At 48.2% G+C, this 14,362-nt stretch overlaps 1 protein-coding gene across 1 annotated transcript in view; it reads right to left on the bottom strand.

The window, feature by feature from the left end:
• The window catches only part of SCARA5 (scavenger receptor class A member 5), a 521,618-nt gene that overhangs the window by 485,185 nt on the left and 22,071 nt on the right, over window positions 1-14,362 (bottom strand). The window contains exon 3 of the mRNA XM_068280108.1: window positions 7,891-8,015. Within this exon, the coding sequence (XP_068136209.1) occupies window positions 7,891-8,002 (112 nt within the window). The 5' untranslated portion in view covers window positions 8,003-8,015. The remainder of the gene's footprint in view (window positions 1-7,890; window positions 8,016-14,362) is intronic.

The following is a 14,362-nucleotide window of genomic DNA, read 5'->3' as shown; positions in this document are numbered from 1 at the left end:
GAACCTGAGACGGGAAAATGAAAAAGATGTTATACTTACCTGGGGCTTCCTCCAGCCCCATACGCTCTGATCGATCCCACGCCGCCGTCCTCCTCTGCCTGCATCTACGAGAACCGGGTCCCATCACTGACGTCATCGGAGCCAGCTACGCAGGAGAAGTGCGCCCTCTACGTATCTCTCCAGTGGCTGCGGCAGAGATACGCAAACAGCGCACTTCTCCTACGCTAGACTGGCTCCGACTGACGGAACAGTGAGGACCCGGTTCTCATAGCTGCAGACAGTGGAGGACGGCGGCGTGGGAGCGATCCAGGCGGATGGGGCTTGAGGAAGCCCCAGGTATGTATAAATCTTTATTTTTTTCATCTATGGTTCCCTTTAAGCAACTAGAAAGCACACTGGCATCAGTCGATCACTGTTGCAGTGGCGCAGCTAGAGACTATGGTGCCCCATAGCAACATTTTTATGGGGCCAACAGATCTAGTCACTCTTGAACAATGCCACCTGCCCCTACCAAATGCATATGAGTTAACTGGACAATTTATATTTCCATGCCGTGTACAGTGTGTATAGTCCATGGGCAGTGGAGAAAGTCAGAGTGTGGAGAAAAAAGTCAACACATTGAGTACCACCTGGGCCCCCTCCTCTCCAGAGCCCCATAGCAGTTGCTATAGCTGCTTTGGCTATTGCTACTCCCCGACTGTCTGTGTTGGAAAACCGAGACTTTTAGCTATTTGTATTGAGTTCAGTCCTTACATGTTAAAATAGCATCCAAAGGGTGTTTTGTATTAGGATGCTGAGGTTGAATATAGAAAAATACACAAGTCAGCTGACACATTCAGGCTGTACGCAGTGTGTCACTGGCTTAGCGATGCCAAAAAAATGTTTGGCTCCACATCAGAAAGTTCTGCCGACTCCAATCTTGCAAAAGATTCATCAAATGATTTTTATTTTTTTTTATTCTTCCACTATTTTTTCTGGAGACCTGAGTAGTGCAGTTATATCAGAGAAACCAATGCCAAAAACTCTGCTCTGTTAAATTATGTATACATTTGCAAGAGAGGGTGACTCATATACTATCGGGTGAAAGTTATTGACTGCAAAACAGGAGTAGTGAAATTTTTTTTTATGAGAAGTCCGAGTTTAGAGAATATTTTAGTATATATGCGATCCAGGAAACCCAGGAAATCTGTCCTGGGTGTATTAAAAATTTTAAGTACAGCAGATGTTTTATGGGTATTGAAGGAAAATTAACCACTTGATGACCCACCCTTTACCCCCCGTTAAGGACCAGCGCTGGTTTGATTGATCTGTGCTGGGTGGGCTCTGCAGCCCCCAGCACAGATCAGGGTGCAGGCAGGGAGATCAGATTGCCCCCCTTTTTTCCCCCCTATGGGGATGATGTGCTGGGGGGGTCTGATCTCTCCTGCCTGCTGTGGGTGGCGGGGGGGCACCTCAAAGCCCCCCTCCGCGGCGAAATTCCCCCTCCCTCTCCTACCTGCTGCCTCCCCCTGGTGTTCCGGGCTGCACAGGACGCTATCCGTCCTGTGCAGCCAGTGACAGGATGTGGTCTGTCACATGGCGGCGATCCCCGGCCGCTGATTGGCCGGGGATCGCCGATCTGCCTTACGGCGCTGCTGCGCAGCAGCGCCGTACAAATGTAAACAAAGCGGATTATTTCCGCTTGTGTTTACATCTAGCCTGCGAGCCGCCATCGGCGGCCCGCAGGCTATTCACGGAGCCCCCCGCCGTGATTTGACAGGAAGCAGCCGCTCGTACGAGCGGCTGCTTCCTGATTAATTAGGCTGCAGCTGGCGACGCAGTACTGCGTCGCTGGTCCTGCAGCTGCCACTTTGCCGACGCACGTTATGAGTGTGCGGTCGGCAAGTGGTTAAAGGACATCTGTCAAGGAAAAGAGGAACAAAATATGATTTTTTTTAAACAGTATCAAAATCGTTATAGTGAACTGTGCTAGTTAACCTCCTTGCCGGTCTAATTAATCCGGCAAGGAGGCAGCGCAGCACTTTTTTTTTGTTTTTAAATCATGTAGCGAGCCCAGGGCTCGCTACATGATAGCCGCTGAGCGGCGGCATCCTCCTACCCACTCTGATCGCCTCTGGCGATCAGAGTAAGCAGGAAATACCGTTCAGAACGGGATTTCCTGCAGGGCTTCCCCGGTCGCCTTGGCGACCGGGCGGGATGACGTCACCGGCGTCATGGACGTCGTGACGTCAGAGGGAATCCCGATCCGCCCCTCAGCGCTGCCTGGCACTGATTGGCCAGGCTGCGCAGGGGTCTGGGGCGGGGGGGAGGGTGGCTCGGCGCGGCGGGTAGCGGCGAATCGGCGGCGATCGCGTACTACACGCAGCTAGCAAAGTGCTAGCTGCGTGTAGGAAAAAAATTATGCAAATCGGCCCAGCGGGGCCTGAGAAATCCTCCTGCGCAGGTTACCCCGAACTGAGTTCGGGATAACCGGCAAGGAGGTTAATTAAAAAAGAAAACTAACTAACCGGGGTATCGGTTGAAAAGGGCGCCCGAGCTGCCTGTATGAAAAGGGCGCCGTCATAGACATCAATGTTATTTCTGGAAATATGGGCTACAAGGTGTAGAAAAGGGCGCCCGAGTTTTGATATAGGCTACAAGTGGGCTCCCCTTTGTAGCCCGTATTTTTTCGGCTACAAGGTTTTCGGCTACAGTAAGGTGCCCCTTTGTAGCCCATATTATTGCCTTTTTTTGTAGCCTAAGTTTTTATATGGGCTACAAGCACTGTAAGCCGAATTATTTCATTCCCCCACTATCCATGGCGGCCTGGAGGGGGAATAGTAATTAACACATCCCGGAGTTTTTTTTCTAGCCAAAGTTTTTATATGGGCTACAAGCGCTGGAAGCCGAATTATTTCATTCCCGCACTATCCATGGCGTCCTGGAGGGGGAATAGTAATTAACACATCCCGGAGTTTTTTTTCTAGCCAAAGTTTATATATGGGCTACAAGCACTGTAAGCCGAATTATTTCATTCCCCCACTATCTATGGCGGCCTGGAGGGGGAATAGTAATTAACACATCCCGGAGTTTTCTTGTAGCCGAAGTTTTTATATGGGCTACACCAGGCGCCTTTTTTTGTAGCCGAAGTTTTTATATGGGCTACACCAAGCGTCTTTTTTGTAGCCGAAGTTTATATGCGCTACACCAGGCGCCTTTTTTGTAGCCGAAGTTGGTATATATGGGCTCCACCAGGTGCCCTTTTTTACCGGCGCCCTTTTCATGTAGACCCCTAACCGGGCATCCTAAAATTATACAAGAATGTCAATGTATTGTAACACTGACATTTGATGGACCTAAAGTGAACCGTAACCCTGGAAAGAAGAAAAGTTTCACTTTCCCGGGGCTTCCCCAAGCCCCTGCAGTCATCCTGTGCCCTATCTACTCCTCGAGTGTCCTCTGGTCCCTGGATAATTTGTTTTTGGCCTACTAAGAGTCGGTTCCTGGCCACGTGTAGTCTTCTTCCTCTTCTCGCCATCAAGCGCGTCCTGTGCAGGAGGCGCTTGACGCCGGCAAGGCGAAGAAGACTACGTGTGGCCCGGGGTCGACTCCTAGTCATCCAAAAACGAAACTAACCCACGACAGGGACCAGAGGACACTCGAGGAGCAGCGAAGGCACAGGATGGCTGCAGGGGGCTTGTGGAAGCTCTGGGTAAGTGAAACTTTTCTTCTTTTCCAGGGTTACGGTTCACTTTAAGGTGCCCATACACTGATATATGGTCAGCAGATTCAACCATCAGATAGATCCCTCTCTGATCAAATCTTATCAGTAGGGATGGCCCTGTCTAGGAGAACTCATGGAGAAGCATGTGATCAGTTTGATCAGCTGATAAGATTTTTAAGGCTCTGATTTGCTGCTCATGATCATGTGTTAAACCAGGAAGTCATCACAGCAAATCAGAACCTTACAAATCTATCAGCTGACCAAACTGATCACATGCTTCTCCATAAGTTCTCCTAGGCAGGGCCATCCCTACTTATCAGAGGGGGATCTGTTGCTGCCAGTGTAGTGCAAACCAATGTCCAATAGATTAAGTATGCGTACGGATATCCAATTATGATTGGCCAATGATTGACCATTTTTTACCACTTCCCTGTATTATGACAACTTGCCTGCACAATCTGTTCATACTCTTCAACACTATTGGTGGTGGTAAATTAAGCCAAACCAAACCAGGATGTGTGAACACACCCTTAAAGGTAACCCAAGGTGAAAGAGATACGGAGGCTGCCATATTAATTTTTTTGTAAACAATGCCAGTTGCCTGGCAGCCCTGTGATCTTCTGGCATAAATAGTGTCTGAGTCAAAACCCTGGAACAAGCATACAACTAATCCAGTAAAACCAAAGTTTTTTAGAGTACCTGATCTGCTGAATGCTTGTTCAGGGGCTATGGATAAATGTATTAGAGGCAAAGGATCAGGAGGACTGCCAGGCAACTTGTATTGTTTAAAAGGAAATAAATATGGCAGCCTCCATATCCCTCTCACCTCGGATTCCCTTTAAGACTTGTACACACATTCAATCATGATTGGCCAATGGCTGACCAATTTTACCATCTTCATGTAGTATGAGGATCAACAGATATTGAATACTATGAGCAGATTGTGTAGGTAAACTTTCATACTACATGGAGGTGGTAAAATTGGTCAGTGATTGATACAGGGCAGTTTCTAGGCTAAATTGCACCCAGGGCGAGGGTGTAAAAATTGTGCACTTCCCCCCTCCCCCCATGGACTCACAAACCCTTACTCTTTAGGGACAGTCATACAGGGACAGGTCACAAGTAGATCTGCCTACTTACCAGTGACCAGCCGTTCATCCAGGAGGAAGCAAGGACCAGGAAAACACACAGACAAAGAGAACCTGGAAAGCCGACTCCTCCATGGACGCCGCACACTGACAGCCTGCAATACCGCTACAGAACATCAGGTGTCATCACACGGTGGGGACGTGATGATGACTTGACGTCTGACGCAGGCAGCCCAGGAGGAGTCAAGGAAGGTGATTGTGCTGGTAATCTTCTTTCTTCTTCCATTTGGCTGCATTGCGTGTCACCAGCTCCCTAGTGGTCAGCCCTGTTTCTAGAGGCGTGCCGCCTTGAGCGCAGTGGGAGGTTGGGGCGCCGTGATGGAGGAGGAGCCGTGGCCACACTGAATGAGAATCAACCGCTGGAGGGGAGCCCGACTTCTCCTCTCTTTCTCTCCCCGGGGCTCCCCTCCGTGCTTCCCCCTCACACAGTGTGCTCCCACCAGGGGGGAGGGCAATTTTTACACCCTCACCCTGGGTGCAATTCAGCTAGAAACTGCCCTGCTAGCAGTTATGTCCTTCTGCCGACACCCCCCTTCTTCTACTTGCCGGTCTGAACCCATGGCAGTCGCTCTACCCGCACAGCTCAAGAAACGGCCCTGTATTGATACATACATACATATACACACACACGCATCCCTTTAAGAGCACCAAGACATAATTCTTCTATGAGGTCACCTGCAATTTTAAAATAGCTTCTGCGTTAGGTCGTTTTGGCTCAGTTCTGTTTACACTAAACTGATCCCTCTGTTCCCGTATGGCAGACATGGTGGGTGCTGCTCACTGCCCCTCTACCAGCTCAGCCCTCTCCAACACAAACAGCATTGCTTCCAGAGGACACAGCTCTTCTCCCAGTCCCTTCCTGCCTCTGCCTGGGCCGGAGAGCTCATGCCTTGGCAGCAGCAGTGATCTTTACACACGCAGTGACCTCCGCTGTCTGCCCGAGGGAGAGGAGAGACTCCTACATAAGGAATCGTGTAACTCGAAGCCGCCTGGCTACACACGAAGGCCGAGGGGCTTATTTGTAAAGCCTGAAGTTGCTCTTTCACCATTTAATCACAGGAAATATCATTTGTGACAGTGTTCTGTGTGCGAGTTGTGGCTCTTGGCGTTGTTCCCCCTCTTGCTTTCTCTGTATTTCAACTCGAGTGAGAATGGCTGGCAAGGTCTGTTATCCGGATAACTTAAAGGATAAAACCGGCCGTGTAGTGTTGTGCAAACTTTGTAGATGGGAATGGGAAGGGAACGCATATGTCAGCCAATCTGATCAATAGAGTGCTGCCTTCATATTAGTTGAATCGATCGTTATTAACTGATTGCATTTCTCGGCAGGGCTGGATTTCTGGAAAGGCCCCAAAGGCCTGAGCCTTGGGCCGGGCGGTGGAAGCCCAAGAGGTTTCTTGAGCATGAAAGCTACATATGAAAGAAGAGGCTTAAAATGGGGATCAACACATGACAAAGGGAAAATGAGGCCCAAGGGAGCTGTTCATAAAAGAGGGGCTGCAGTACATGGATAATACACATGGAAGAGGGGGCTGCACATGGAATGGGAGGTGCTGCAGTACATGGATAATACACATGGAAGAGGGGGCTGCACATGGAATGGGAGGGGTCTGCTGTACATTGATGTTACACATGGAAGAGGGGGCTGCACATGGAATGGGAGGGGCTGCTGTGCATGGATGACACACATGGAAGAGGGGGCAGCACATGGAATGGGAGGGGCTGCTGCACATGGAAGGGGATGGAACCATGGAATACAACAGAACCATAACATACTTGGCCTAGGACCACAAAAAGTATAAATCTGGCCTTGTTTCATGGATCAGCTGGTTGATCGTTCAGGAAATTTGGACCATAAGTAGCCTACTTTTACAAGGATGGGAAAAGATTGCATAAGACAGCACAGGACTCCATTACAAATGTTATCCTTTAAATTTAGGATATAAGTATAGAAGGCCCTGACAAAGCACCTTTAACACTGCTGCCAGGGCTCCCCATTGGTCCTTTAACAGAATATTACAAATATTTTACTATACACTACTCAGCACATATTCTTACTTGAACCCTTCCCTCCCATTTCCTAAAACTAACCCCACCCACCTAATGCCTAACATGAACACCACCTCCAAGTGCCTAAAACTACCCCCCCCCCCTCCTAATTCCTAACACTAACCATGATGCCCAAATGATTGGCTGCAACCATTATTTCCTATGTAGTCGCCGATCAGCTCCACTCACGCTGTTTGGGCACCAGATTACCGATAATTCACAAAGGTGTGTATTAGACACTTGCCAAGACATGCGCCCAAATGACCAGATTCGAAAAAACAGACATGCTAGCTGGTAGAAGGGTGAGATAGACAGATTGACAACTCAGTATATATTTACTTCTGCTGGTAGCATCCCTACTATTTCTCATCTCTCTGTGCAAATATCTACACTTGCTTCAAGCTTCCAATTTTTTTCAGCATAATCACATTCAAACTTCTTTGCCTTTAAATCATATCCCACCTTATGTCCCCACCTACATCTCCAGACCAATACAAAAAACAACCGCCATCTTTTTTCAAAAACACCTGGAAATGATTTTTTCACTTATAACATTTTTCCCATGCATGGGTCCAACTTCCAAGACTTCTCAGCACCTACCCATGTCGAGATTTTGTGTGTGATTTTTTGAGTGACCAGCGATAGTTTCCACAATCTTGTGACTTGGGCGCGACTAGGTGAACGACGATTCGTGATACGCAGTGATAACGACCCTCACGGCGGATATGATGTTTAAGATGCGTGATAACTCCCACGCCAAGTGCCACGATCGTTTCAACTTTCGTTTGCCCCCGTCATGTGCCGTCCCGTGACTTCGCATGTTCCCGCGGGCAGGAAGATGGATTAGCAAAAAAAATATATATGTTAATACTGATAGTGACAGCTGCCATATTCAGACATAACATTCATAAGATGTTCGACTTGAGGGAGGCCCTAAACATTGAAATATGGAAGCTCCAATTAGAGGACCAGAAAGAGGACGGTACTCACAGTCATCGCAGAGATTCATCTTGGAGAGGTTTTTCCCATCGAAGTTCTCTTCAAATATAGATCCATTCTCTTTCTCATCGAATGTATGGAGGTACATGGCTTTATTGTCCATTCTGTGTCCTTATCTGGAAAACATGCAGAGAAAATTCATCAGTTGATTGCTGCCGGGCATCCCTCCAGATCAAACTGACAATGCTGCGGCAGAAGCAAAAATACTCAGTCAGGGAAATACAAGTGCTATACAGGCTGTGAGTCCAGAGTCTGATTCCCCTGAGGTGAACATCCAGGCTCAAAACAAGGGTGTAAGAAAATCACCTGAACAGCATGCAGAGCTTCCAGGACACAACACAAGTCCTGCTTTAGGTATGGTTCCACATAGCATATTGCTAATTGTGCTGCATTCTCTGCAAAGAACGCTCAATGCTGAAAATGTAAGAAAACCAGAAACTTTGCAAAAATCGGCCATAATTCTAGTGCATGTAAAAAGGTTTATTCTTATTAAGAGAAACTGTAGTGAAAATAACCAGTGCGACTGGGGACAACTGAGGAAAGAGACTGGGCTGGCCAGCCGTGGATTGGAACAGCCCAGGAGTAGGATGAGGGAGTCCAGGGTCCACAGGGGGCTGGGGGAATTTCCCAGGTAAGTATAATTTCTGCCCTTTATTTTGTCTCTGGTACTCTGGTACACTTTAATTGATTAATTGAAAACAGCTTTTCTGATAACAATTTTAATCATTGGACAATTGGACTACAATCAATCAAGGACAATAAGATAAAGTTTAAGAAATAATGTACCATACAGGACTGCAGATAGGCTGATCCATGGATAAGACCACACACGCAGGGCTAGTTCTAGCTACAGTGGGGCCACAGGGCAAAAGTAACTTTGGGGGTCATCTAGCAATGCCCTCCCCACTGCCCCCTCCCCCCAGATTTGCAACGATACCCAACATTTTTACCTTCACTGTAGGTAGGTAGCCAGGTATAGGTACCCACGGTATAGGGTAGCCAGGTATAGTTTCCCCAGCTAGTATAGTTTCCCCAGTATATGTAGTATAGTTGCCCCCAGTATAGGTAGTATAGTTGCCCCAGTATAGTTAGCTGGTATAGTTGCCTCCAGTATAGGTAGCTAGTGTAGTTGTCCCCAGTATAGGTAGCTAGTATAGTTTCCCCCAGTATAGATAGCTAGTATAGTTGCCCCAGTAAAGGTAGTATAGTTGCCCCCCGAATGGGTAGTATAATTGCCCCCCGTATAGGTAGAATAATTGCCCCAGTATAGAATAGCTAGTATAGTTGTTCCAGTACAGGTAGTATTGATGCCCTCTGTATAGGTAGTATAGTTGCCCACTGTATAGGTAGTATAGCTGCCCCACCCCGTATAGGGAGTACAGTTGCACTTGCCCCAGTATAGGTAGCCTGGCTGCTACCCTCATCTACGCTCCCCCACCAGCTATAAGCGCAGTGTGAGTGTGTGTCAGGCACGGGCAGGAAGGAAAGACTCACCACCTTCCGCGTTCCAGTGCTACGTTCCACAAGCTCATCTCCTCCTCAATGTCACCCACTGTACTTCCACACGTACAGTGGGTGGCATTGCGGGAAGTGAGGAGCTGTGGAACGCAGTGGTTGGAATGCAGAAGGAGGTGAGCCATTCCTTCCCCGCCCGCTGGCTGACACACACTCACGCTGCGCTAATAGCTGGTGGGGGAGTGCGGACGGGGAAACCAGGTGAGGGAGGGGGGGGGTCTGACCCTCCTCCCCACCGCTTTGTGCACTGCCCCCCCTTCCTGGCTGCTACCCCTCCAGCTCACCTCACAGAACCCCCCCCCCCTTTCCATGACCAGGTGGACGGCTGTAAGCTGGGTGGTGGCTGGCCAGGCACACTTCCTGGTCCTGCCTGGCATCGCCCCCAGACTTCTGCCACCTGGCATCATGGGTGGGTCGGGCCTGCATGTCCCCAAAAACAATATTGGAGACCCCGTTATTCCCCTCATCCTTTCCCTTACAAATCCAGAGTGTACACACATTGGGGTCTTTCCTAATCCAGGCAGGACTCAGGAGGCAGCAACATGCTCTACACTACGGACTTCTCCCCACGGCGCCCCTCTTCCTCATTCCCTGCAGGCATGTATAGGGTCACCATAGCTGGAGGGGATGGTACACACACCTTGGGGGACCCTACAGGCTCTGGGGACTTAGGGCAATCCCTGCACACACAAAATAGACCAAATGCAATGACCTAATAACAAACTGACCTCCCAATGTAGCCCCATGCAGCCTGTGCAGACGGTGGAAGCAAGGCCATGTCTACTCTCTCCAGCTTGCACACTCAAGTCTGACAGAGAGTTTTTGTGGTGTTCTGAGGGATTGCTCTGACAGGAAGTGACCCACAATCCCCGGCATCCAGGATACTCTGAATAGTCACCACATGATTGTAATAAAGCAGCACCTCAATGCTACACTGAGATATGATCAGAGCCAGACTCTCCCATATTGCTTACCCAGCAGAAATTATTTACCTTCATCCAGTTAGGTCATTACCGGGTCATAAAAATAAACAAGGCAAGAGAACATTGAATTCACGTCTATATAAATAAATGAAGGCGGGAAACATTGAGGGTAATGTTCATTGTTTGAAAAAAACAGAAACGTAATTTCTCCCAAAGTTCTCCTTTGTGTGAATGTTTTACCTCCTGGCCATGGCTATGCGCCTATCTATGGATAGAGCACAATCCATCCAGGTTGTGGGGTGGCCTCCAGCTCATAGTGATGTGGGATCGGGGGAGAGTGGGCCATGTTATGACACCTCCTTTGTCAGCAATGAGAATGGAAATGTGTATTGTGCAAACAGTGCGTGCTAATCAGTGTTTTATTTGACTCTCAGTGTATTATTGTATCTGATGTATTCTATGACTCGGATTTCTGAGAGAACTTCCAATAAATAATATGAATGCCAAAGTTCTAATCAGAATAAGAGAGACGTGATCTGCAGATCCTGGAAGAGAGGCGGGGAGTAACAAGGGTGAATAAAGGGAGATGTTATCAGACCCAATGTAAGCCTCTCTGTGTTGCCCTACAGCAACCAGAGTCCCGTATCGAGAGATCAACAGTGATGTCGCGAACCTCCGATTTTCGGTTCCCGAACCCCGTTCGCGAACTTCCGTGGAAGGTTCGGTTCACGTAAAAGTTCGCGAACCGCAATAGACTTCAATGGGGAGGCGAACTTTAAAAAATTGAAAAAATTATGCTGGCCAGAAAAGTGATGAAAAACATGTTTCAAGGGGTCTAACACCTGGACCCCCAGGAGACGGAGTGGGATAGACACCAAAAGTCCCGGGGAAAAATATGGATTTGACGCAAAGCAGCGTTTTAAGGGCAGAAACCACATTGAATGCTAAATTGCAGGCCTAAAGTGCTTTCAAACATCTTGCATGTGTATACATCAATCAGGGAGTGTAATTAGAGTACTGCTTCACAGTGACACACCAAACTCACTGTGTAACGCACCGCAAACAGCTGTTTGCGTAGTGACGGCCGTGCTGGACTGGTGCAACCATGACGAGAGTGCAGGCCATGGCAGTTTTCCAGCCCATATGGTCGCTGGGCTGTGGTAGCTCAATGATAGAACAACAGTGACTGTAAAGCTGATCAAATTTGGTCTGTCCACAATGAAGCAACGACCTTACTATCTTCTTGTATGTAGGTAGGCATAGGTAGGAGTCCCAGTATAGGTAGGTAGGCATAGGTAGGAGTCCCAGTATAGGTAGGTAGGCATAGGTAGGTGCCTCAGTAGTTAGCTAGGCATAGGTAGGAGTCCCAGTATAGGTAGGTAGGCATAGGTAGGAGTCCCAGTATAGGTAGGTAGGCATAGGTAGGTGCCTCAGTAGTTAGCTAGGCATAGGTAGGAGTCCAAGTATAGGTAGGTAGGCATAGGTAGGTGCCTCAGTAGTTAGCTAGGCATAGGTAGGAGACCCTGTATAGGTAGGTAGGCATAGGTAGGTGTCCCAGTAGTTAGCTAGGCATAGGTAGGAGTCCCAGCATAGGTATGTAGGCATAGGTAGGTCCCCTAGTATAGGTAGGTAGGTAGGTGTCCTCATATAGGTAAGTAGGTTCCCCAGTAGTTGGGTAGGCATAGGTAGGTGTCCCAGTATAGATAGTTAGGCAGGACCTGACTGGCACAGTAATAACAATTACCAAGGTCCAGCAACAGATAGGGCTGTATAATGTCAGTGTCAGTGAGCAACACACACACAAAAAAACACATCAGGAAAACATTAGCTCTCAAAAGAGCTGTTGAGGGGTGCTATTTTAGCAATAACAATCAGCCAGGAGCAAGCCAAGAGCCTAACTAATCTTTCCCTAGGAGAAAAAATCTGCAGCAGCTTTCCCTAGTCTGTCTATTTGCAAGCCTGCCTTATATAAGGGGGTGGGGGGGGGGGGGCTCCAGGGCTTAGTGTAGCCTGAATGGCTACAATGTGCCTGCTGACTGTGATGCAGAGGGTGAAAGTTGACCCTCATAGTGCATTATGGGGCGAATCGAACTTCCGCAAAAGTTCGCCTGGTCCAGGCGAACGCGAACCACCAAAGTTCGCCTGGAACCGTTCGCCGGCGCAACCGTTCGCTACATCTCTAGAGAGCAAGAGACCTTTCAAAGAGAAAGTTTAAAGAGGATCTGTAACATCAAAAGATCCTCTGGGGGGCACTCACCTCGGGTGGGGGAAGCCTCCGGATCCTAATGAGGCTTCCCACGCCGTCCTCTGTCCCACGGGGGTCTCGCTGCAGCCCTCCGTACAAGATGACGTCATTATTTACCTTCCTGGCTCCTGCGCAGGCGCTCTGATGGCTGTCGGCTCCGAACTACACGGAAATACCCGATCGCCGTCGGGTCTGCTATACTGCGCAGGCGCAAGTTTCCGGCGCCTGCGCAGTAGAGCAGACCCGACTGAGATCGGGTATTTCCGTGTAGTTCGGAGCGGAAAGCAGCCACAGCACCCCCGCTGGAGCCTGCAAAGGTAAATATTGAACTGACAGTCGGCTCTGTCGCCGGCTGTTCGGAGGGCTGCAGCGAGACCCCCGTGGGACAGAGGACGGCGTGGGAAGCCTCATTAGGATCTGGAAGCTTCATCCACCCGAGGTGAGTACCCCCCAGGGGATCTTTTTGACGTTACAGAGTCTCTTTAAATATGATTGGGTGCTACTAGAAAAATGCAGGTCTCATGTCATACATTTCCCTAAACGAGGGCAAGATTTATGTTGCCCTCAAGGGCATATTTACAATCTAAAATTTCACGGGGCCCATCACCTAAGTCCCCATCCCCAACGCATACTGGGAGATGCAGCCACTATCTGTCCCCCCCCCCCCCCCCCCCTTCCCACAAACACACATTTTATTTCAAGTTATTTAATTGGTCCAATTTCTTTTGAGCCCCTGAAATGAAGAGTGTGAGTTAAACAAAATGCCTTAAAGGGAACCTAAACTGAGAAGGATATGGATTTTTCATATTAAAATAATACCAGCTGCCTGACTCTCCTGCTGATCCTGTGTTTCTAATACTTTTAGCCACAGCCCTTCAACAAGCATGCAGATCAGGCGCTCTGACTGAAGTCAGACTGGATTAGCTGCATGCTTGTTTCAGGTGTGTGATCCAGATACTACTGCAGCAAATTGATCAGCAGGAGAGTCAAGCAACTGGTATAGTTTAAAAGGAAACATCCATATCCCTCTCAGTTTAGGTTCCCTTTAAAGTGAACCTCCAGACTAAAAATCTACTCAGCAGCTCTGAAAAGTCTTGGTATTTCTTTACCAGTTTTACAGCATCAGTTTGTTTTTCTTACCCAAGCCTCATTTTTAGCTGCACAGAAGCTAAGCTCCGCCCCATCAAAGAAATCTGCTTGGGCATTTTTCCACTGATGCTTTGCAAAGCATGATGGAATTTCTGATGTTGTGGTTCTCGTTGCCTAGTGCGCGCAGGTCACAGGACAGTTGGAACTGTGTCTCATGCTATTTGTCACCTTCTTTCAACCAAAAAGATGGCTGTCCCCATGAAATCACAAATATTTGCCTGTTCTTTTAAAACAGGGTGGGTAAGAGAATATATTACCTAGCTATTTTAATTAACATAACTAATGTAACTTAATGACAGCATGTTTGTTTAGGCTGAAGTTCCTCTTTAATTGCATTACATTTTTATACAATCTTTTGTTCACCCCACTGAATTTAAGCTTCAACTGCATTCGAGTTGTTTCAATTTAAATTCATTGTGGTAATGTAGAGAACACTGCCCCTCCATCTCTCTGACACTTCCACCTTCAAAGCTGAACTTCCGATTGTAAAGGCAGAAGTGGCAAGAAGACAGAGAGAAGCTTGCAGCGCATAAGCAAGGGGTGTTTTTTGCAGAATGCAGAAACAGTCAGACGTTTCTGAGACAGAAGAGGTTACCTTACCTATATCCCCACCTCTCACTGCTCTGCTGCT

The sequence above is a fragment of the Hyperolius riggenbachi genome, chromosome 4 (assembly GCF_040937935.1).
Source record: "Hyperolius riggenbachi isolate aHypRig1 chromosome 4, aHypRig1.pri, whole genome shotgun sequence".
Taxonomy (NCBI): domain Eukaryota; kingdom Metazoa; phylum Chordata; class Amphibia; order Anura; family Hyperoliidae; genus Hyperolius; species Hyperolius riggenbachi.
The sequence above is the reverse complement of the archived record's forward strand: the minus strand, read 5'-3'. Positions and strand labels throughout refer to the sequence as shown.